Source organism: Hibiscus syriacus, unplaced genomic scaffold (assembly GCF_006381635.1).
Source record: "Hibiscus syriacus cultivar Baekdansim isolate YM2019G1 unplaced genomic scaffold, ASM638163v2 tig00002898_pilon, whole genome shotgun sequence".
Taxonomy (NCBI): Eukaryota; Viridiplantae; Streptophyta; class Magnoliopsida; order Malvales; family Malvaceae; genus Hibiscus; species Hibiscus syriacus.
The window spans coordinates 16,414-25,000 of record NW_024061956.1 but is presented as its reverse complement, the minus strand read 5'-3'; the positions used below and the strand labels follow the sequence as shown (position 1 = coordinate 25,000).

General features: G+C 34.9%; 1 protein-coding gene across 2 annotated transcripts; it reads left to right on the top strand.

Annotated features, from left to right (window-relative positions):
* Positions 1–194: 194 nt before the first annotated feature.
* Positions 195–5,233, top strand: LOC120162878 (ribosomal lysine N-methyltransferase 3). Of its 2 annotated transcripts, XM_039172952.1 has the most exons (6): positions 195–241; positions 340–712; positions 1,095–1,291; positions 1,636–1,888; positions 4,298–4,627; positions 4,719–4,916. In XM_039172952.1, exons 1-6 carry the CDS (start codon positions 231–233, stop codon positions 4,785–4,787), a joined length of 1,233 nt encoding a protein of 410 aa, XP_039028883.1. In that variant the 5' UTR covers positions 195–230; the 3' UTR covers positions 4,788–4,916. The 2 variants fall into 2 exon arrangements, with proteins under 2 accessions (XP_039028883.1, XP_039028877.1); XM_039172946.1 differs by having other exon boundaries at positions 4,298–5,233.
* Positions 5,234–8,587: the final 3,354 nt, after the last annotated feature.

Here is an 8,587-nt window from a genome sequence, read left to right as displayed (position 1 = left end):
GTTAACGGTAGGGTAACTAAAATAATAAATGTATAAAGTTAATAATTAAATTAAAAAAATATTAAAATTAAAATAAATAAAATAAGAGAGAGTAAAGTTCAATTATTAAATTTGTAATTTATTCAATTCCATCGTACGTGAGAAATCGGAAAAAGGCGCCCTAAGAGGCCAAACCAGCTGAACCCATTCAAGTTCAGTTTACGCCGTCGAAGCATCTTCTCCTTTCATTCATGGCTTCCAGTTCCAGGTAACACTGTCTTACATCTATTAAACTGCCTTGTCTCTTTACCAAAAATGCTAAGAGTTTCAGCCCTTGCCATTGTCTATTTATACTAGCAGACGATTAAGGGCATTCAAGAGGTGGATGAAATCTCAAGGCATCGAATACAGCGACACGCTCGAGTTTATAGACTGCCCCGACCAAGGGATTTCAGTGAGAACATTATCTGATTTACACGAAGGCGATGTGGTCGCCAATATACCAAAGACCGCTTGCCTTACTATCAAGACCAGCGGGGCCCGGGAAATGATCGAGTCCGCTAGTTTGGATGGTCTTTTGGGTCTCTCCGTGGCTTTGATGTACGAAAAGAGCTTGGATCAAGACTCTCCTTGGGCTGGTTACCTTCAGCTTTTGCCGCCTCAAGAATGCTTGCCTTTGGTTTGGACTCTGGGGGAGGTTGATTCTTTACTCCCTGGGACTGAGCTGCATAAGGTATGATGTATCTGCTAACTGATGCTCTTCCCGTTTTTAGTGTTGGGATCTTGCTCTACTTGTTGATTGAGGATATAGAAAAAAAATCCCATTTCGGTAAAGAGTAATTAGAGAGGTTGGAATTATATATATATATATATATATGAACTGTATGTTGAAAACTTGAAATTACTTTTATGGAAATGGTTGAAATTTAAACAGAATGATACTTGAAATCATGATGCAATATATGATTTAGGAGTTGTTTTCTTTATTTTTTTTTTGGCTTCATTATTATTATTCTGCAAGTTTTCGCACTAGCACCTTGACATGATTCATGAGCAAAATATTTTTTCCCCTGGGGTATCATTTTTTTTAAAATAATTTGTTCTATAATAGGCAGGCAATTAAAGAAGATAAGACTCTTATGTATGAGGATTGGAAAGAAAATATTCTGCCCCTCATATATTCGGCTTCTCAGTCCCTTGATCCCAGCTCTTTTAGTGTCGAAGAATACTTTGCTGCAAGAAGTCTTATTTCTTCTCGATCTTTCATGATAGATGAATACCATGGCTCTGGGATGGTTCCTTTGGCAGATCTGTAAGTATACCTTCTTAATTTTTAGGATTACTCCACAATCATTTAGGAATGTTAATAGATATCAATTTACTAATATTACGGACTATCTACTATTAAACAGTGTATGAATTACCTAAAATACTTGCCATCCTAGTGAAGGGTGTAGCTTCCATCTCATTTCATTGCTCAAACTCAGAGGTTAAAATTGGTATAGCACATAGCCTTATTTCAAACCTTTTCAATCATGGCATATAGTCAAAACGCCAAAACATTGTGTAAGTTTGTGATTAGGGTCTTCACATTGCTTTACACTATATACTTAGCCTCATTCTTTTTTTCTTTTAATTTTTTTGTAAAAATTCCAGCTTTAATCATAAGACTGGAGCGGAGGATGTACACTTCACCTCTGTATCCCCTAATCAAGAATACGAAGATGATGTTGACAGTGAAAATAGTGATAAGAATGAACTAAGTAAAATTTCTGACTATGATGAGACTGCTTCCACCAGCAGTGAGAATTCATACATTCATAGTGATTCAGATCTCTTGTCAATGCCTGGGGAGGATCCTATGATGTTGCAAATGATTATGGTAAGAGAAGTCAAATCAGGTGATGAGGTTAGTTTCTACTTGTGTCTTGTATTGATTTATTATTGGGATTAACTTCTGCTGAACTTATATTGTTAGCTTCTCCATTTTGTCCCACAATTATTGGTTTTGACGTATAGTGATTATAGGTCTTTTTTTGGGTTAGGGTTGAAGGCTTTTCTTTTATGCTACCCTGTATGAAGATACTTGAGCTAGCAGTTAAGTAGCAATGCCTTTTTGTAAGATGGTAGACACAAGAAAAGCCTGTCTGATTGAATTTTCCTTTAATTTCTTTAATATTTCATTTCATTAACCATAGGAAAAAAGGGTGACGATATCAAACTCTGAACTTCTCTATGTTTTGCATATTTAACAAGTATGGAACCATAAGGAAATCATGCATGTTGGGCATCAAAATGGAAATAATTTTTTGCCTGTTTTCTTTTATAAATAGACCACTCTTTAGAATTTGTTATCAGAATCTTACATACATCTTAAGCTTATTCTGTATATAAAACATAGATATGAACACGGTAACACAGGTCTATACATATTGCACCCTGACTCACACAAGGCAAGTGTTTTTTGTGTCTTACGTCCCAGGAAATCCAAGGATTCTAGTGCATAGAGCATGCTTGCACCTTTACTATGTTAAGTGCTAGGCCAATATCATAATAATTAGATGTGGGCAAATATTTAAACCTTAAAACAGATTATAACAAATTTTCTATATTAGAAAATTATGATTTTATTATCTAAACTATTGTGTATGATTCTTCAAAAAAAAAGTTGCTTCAATATTTGATTGCAATTTTTGTTTTTCTTCTTTAAAATGCAAATGACAATCAAAGATGGCAATAAGTTTTTAGTAATAGTTGTGAGAGGGAAATCACGTTGGCAATATTGATGCTAATCTGCATTATCCTCGAGAACAATTGCATCCCCTAGCAGCCAGTGAAATTTGTATTACAAGGCTAACTGTCCCATGTTCTTCAACTTTTTATGAGTATGTTAATATCACCTATTCTCTTAAAATCTCTCGTCTAGCTTAATTTTTTGCATCCATTGCATTGGACTTGAATATTTGGTCAACTCTCCCCTCGCTTTGGGGAGTAAATGTCATGCATAACCAATTGCCTCGCCAAGTTCTCATAGGGCCCATGGTCAAGCCCATACATTTTTCTAACTAGTGTTTTGTTGGCATGCAGTTGAGGCAAACTTCTATGGACTCCACCTTTAATTAAATATATTTCTACTTCCACATGTTTGGTTTGGTCACGTTGTATTGGATTATGGTCTATTTGTATGGCAGCGTTACTGTCACTGTATAGCTTCTTCGGCTCTTCAAAATTAACCTTCAGATCCTTCAAGATAATCCTCACCCGCATAGTTCATATTACCAATTGCTAGAGCCCAGAATTCTATTTCAGCAATTGTTATATCTATAACATTTTGTTTCTTACACTTGCAGGAAATCAAATTACCTCCAAGATATGTGGGATACCTTAGGTTGACCATCTATCAATAATTGTGTATATTTCCAGTCCTAGATCCAAATAAATCCTCTTTCAGCCAACATGCCTTGATCTTGATTCCTTCAGTATTCAATCTGTGTTGAATTTCTATGTATACCCCTCTTATAGGTCTCTCAAGGAAGATATTCTTCACTTAATATTCATTAGGTTGCTAGTCACTTCAAGTAATATCTAGATTAGGATAGTATTAATTTTTGCCACGTGCAAGTGTTTCAAGTGTTGCTTTAAATCTTTCATCTTGCTATTAATCTTTCAGCTTGTTGGTCTCTCTATATGATTATGACGATTTGATGATTTCTTAACTGTTTTGATAGCACAATTTTACTGATGTTCTTAAATAACTTGTATGATATATGGACAATGATGCTTAATCTCATTGTGTGTGAGCCTATACTTATTTAGTGGTTTGCCCATAAACTTGTTCACCTTTTTCAGATGGTAAAATGTTTAGAGCTTTAATTCGGTGGAAAACTAAAAGATAAATTTGGAGCTTACTTTTGGTATCTTGACATTTTGTCTATTTGAGATCATATATTGTAAAGATATTTGCATATTTTATTTAGTTTGCTTTGTTTTTTTTGAGACTTTAAAGTCGTTTGTGTTGAATTCCAATATCAGATTTGCAATAAGGATGTCTGTTGGCATTTTTATTTGGAAAAATAAGGGCTCTGGATTATCTTGGAACATTGCTCGAGATATTATTGCTTTGGTTTGGGTTGATAACATTCTTTTGCCCAGTTTTGGGGCATGAGAAAAAAGCATATCTACTTTACATATTAGGTGGATTGGTACTTTTTATCTACTGAACATTCATTTCCTGTTCGAGTTCCTACATCCAGCTACATTTTTCTTTTCTTTTTTGCTGGCTTTCTTTTTACAGTGAATCTAAAATTTCTTATCTCAGGTTTTTAACACATATGGGTCGCTTGGCAATGCTGCTTTGCTTCACAGATACGGGTTTACAGAGCCTAATAATCCTTTTGATATCGTGAACATAGATTTGGAATTGGTTCTCAAGTGGGGCTGTTCGCTGTTCTCTAGTCGGCACTGCAGATCAAGGTTGTCCCTTTGGAGAAGATTATATTTGTCTGGAAGTACAAGCGAGGATTCTGAATATTTTGAGATCTCATTTGACGGGGAACCTGAAATGGAACTATTGTCATTATTATACATAATGTTATTGCCAGATGATACATGTCATAAGTTGGATATTACCATTTGCACTGCAGATAAGGTTAATGGAAATATTGGCATGATCTTATCAGAAAAACATGATATTACATGGGACACGAGCTCAAAAATCAGCAAGGAGTTGTTGCTGACAGAAAAAGTTTGCGATGCCCTCTTGGCACTTGCCGACATTCGTGAGAGTTGTTATGGTTCAAATTCGATAGATGAGGATATGGAAGCTTTAAAGAGAAGTTGCATGAAAGAAAGGAAATTGTATCATTCTTTGGTATTACGAACAAGTGAGAGGAGGATCCTTGAGAAACTTAGGACTTATGCTACTGCAGGAGCTCTTCGAAGTCGAACATTTCAGAATGCAAATAAAACCTCTACAAGAAGGAAGAGATTGAAAAAGCATTAAGGTGAAACAATCCATCTTACCTTGCTTGTTTTTATTACAATAAACAGAAGCCACTTTGCCTAGGTTATCACTGCTTAGGTGAAACAGAGTTTGGAAGTAACTTTAGTCTGCCATGCGTTTTTTTCATTATTGGGATAATAGATGAACCGATTGTTGCATTTTTTTTTTATCATTAAAGAAGGCCAAAACAGATATAGCTGCAGTTCCTTTTTATGTTGATAAGGGGCTGGAAGTGGTAGGCCAGTTTTAATTGTTTAAAGCAGGAGTTTGGGCATTGATGAAATAGTTGATGCATAAACAAGTTTTATTCTGATTTTTTTTTCTTTTGGGTAAACTATAATTATGACCACTTAACTATTATCCCTTTTCATTTTGACCACCGGTCTTTTAATTTTGTCAATCAGATTACCTAACTATTTCATTGTTGCCAATTAAGTCACTTGCCATTAACATTTAAATAGTTAAGTGGTCTTATTGACAAAATTGAAAGATTGATGGTCACAATGAAAAGAGCAATAGTTAAGTGGTCATAGGTATAGTTTATTATTTTCATTTTTATATACAATGTCTCATCTACCAATATTTCCCACGAATTCTTTTTATTTATTTATTATTAATATGTGATAAGTACAAGTTAATATATATTCAAAGATAATTCTCATGAATTTTAAATTTTTTTTTATCTCTTATTGTTTTGCGAATAGAAAACTAAAAAAAGACATTTTATCGAAGTAAAATGATATATTATTGGAGGGTCCCATAGAAATGCCCGGTAAGTATGCTATAAAGCTCATATGAAATAGGCCTGTTTATTTGGAGAGTGAGTTCAAATATGATCAAACTCAAGTGTATATAAAGAGTTATTTGCATCATATTTTCCCAAACTATTAACCTTTTTTATATTGGTCTTAAACTTTTGAATATTCTAATAAGGGATGAAATTGGAATGTTCAAAAGTTTAGGGATTAATTTAGAATGAAGATCATAGTTTGGGGATAAAATAGAAATATTTAAAAGTTTGAGGTCTAATTTAGAATGATAGTCATAGTTTAGGGATAAAATTAAAAGTTTATGGACCAATTTAAAATGAGGATTATATTTTGAGAACATGTGATACAAATCAACTCCTATATAAATAATATGATAAGTTATTCGTATGACCGCTTAACTATATTTTCTTTTCATTTTGATCATCAATTTTGAATTTTTGTCAATCAAATTATTTAATTATTTAAGTATGTCAATTAAGTCACTTGTTGTTATCATTGGAGGTGACATAACTTAAAAAATTGGTATAATTATATATTTGATCCTCAATATTTATACATTTTATTAATTTAGTCTTAATTTTAATTCAATTAAATAAGTTTGTTAATATATTGCAACATGTTTAATATACCCATGAAAGCGTGACAGTGTCCCTAGTAAAGGAGATCACAAAATACTTCCATGGAACTCAACAAAGGAATAAGCCCCTCATTTAGGATCTTTATGGGTGTATTTCCCGAAAAATCACCGGTGATCGGTATATTTACCGATCTAACACTGGTCAGATTATATTTCCCGATCTAACACACGTAGCAGTAAAGCGTGTCCCCTGAACCGCGCTATATACTGATTTGGTGTCACGTGGGTTATAGCGCGCCCCCTGCACCGCGCTATACGCCACGTAGGGGTATAGCGCGGATCAGAGGGTGCGCTATACGCCACGTAGGGGTAAATTATATTTAACGCGGTCTTGGTCCGCGCTATATCTTTTATCTGAATAATTACATATAGCGCGGTGCAGGTACCACGCCTTATATGGTTATAAATACCCTCCTCTGCCGGTTAAGTTTCTCACATCTCCTCGCATATCTCCTCTCAACTTATAAATTAATACAACAATTCCGTCAACGAGTAATAATTCTGGCAATCTTCTCATATTTGATTTAGAAGTTCGTGCGATTTTTCGTTATAAGGTAATTTTGTTATAATTTTTTAATTATACTTATTGTTTATTATCATTATTTGAAAAAATATTATACTAATTATTTTCAATTAATTTTTATGTTTGTAAAATTGAAAAGTGGGAGTATACGTCGAAATAGTTTTGCGGTACAGGTAATAATATAAAATTATATTATTTAAATTATTTACGTCGATGTGTAAAAAATTTATTGTGTTATATTTTCGTTCATATATAATTTATTTAATCAGGTTTGTTTCAGTTTTTTTTTTGCAGATATAATATTGCCGCACTTTTAAACTCAAAGAATGACGCGACTTTCAGCTATTGTTTATTATGATGGTGAAATTCGAGAAGATGAAACCGGCGTTGTTTTCGTATCAAATGAGCGTGTTAAAATATCATTCAAGAGAAACATAACTCTTGAGGAGCTGATAACGAATATTTCGAGGAAGATTCATGTTGGAAGTAGTAGAAGAATGTCGTCATTACAGTACAGATTTCCAACATCATTGTTGCCATTAACTTATACAGCATTCGAATTTTCGAACAATGATGATGTTCAAATGATGGTTGAAGCTCAAAGTAATTATTCAGACGCCGCTATTGAGATATATGCACATTTTGTTTAAGTGCGTGCTGTTTGGGGTCAATCTTTAAGCTTACACTATAGGCTGGCTGAACAAGTTAATCAAGTTGACAGCCCGACTACAGTAATGTGTAATGATTTTAATGCCATAATGGGGAGACATTCATCCGTAACTCCTTACGATATGTACCAAGGTAGGTCCACGAACAATCCGTATGGCAACACCGCGTCCAGTTCAAGGGAAAGACATTCATCTGCAAATTTCTTTGACCATATGGAGATGCCATCGACGCAACCATCTGTGTAGTTTCCATTTGACATCATGGCTTCAAGCTCCAGGGGGAGGCATTCGACTGCGAGTTTTTTCGATCTCAATGTCGATATGCCTTCCAGTTCAAGGGGAAGACGTGCAAGTAGTAGGTTCTTCGACCTAAATGTGGAGAGCATGGAGGAACCATAATCTCCACCAGAAGAACCGCTTCGTGAGCCTGGTGCGGATGGTGCTAAGACTGGACTATTCATTCACCAATAATCACCGCAATTCAACTCTGATGATGATGAAGTTCCAGGAAATGTGGCACAAACTAACCCTTCTACACACATGTATGAAGCTGATTATGGTGCAATGTACGGGCCAGAATTTGTGGATATGCCTTATCTCGGTGACTATGGATATTACTCATCAATAAATAATGGCGAGTTATCTTTAGGCATGGAGTTCTCAAGCAAAGAAGAAGCGGTGATGGCTATAAAAAATTACAATATCTGTAATTCTGTTCAGTCCAGAGTCAACCGATCCACGACCAAAAAATATGTATGCTACTGTGCCCGACGCGAAAACGGATGCAATTGGATGGTTCACGCATCGAAAAGGAAGAGGAAAAACAACATATGAGAACTAACAGTATACAACGGTCCTCACACATGTTGTGTTGGAGAGGTCAACGAAGATCATCCCAACTTGGACTCTGAAGTGATATGCCAAGCCATCATGCCCATGGTAAAAGCAAGCTCTCATATAGCTGTTGCAGTGTTGATTTCAGCTATACAATTGCAGTATGGGTACACT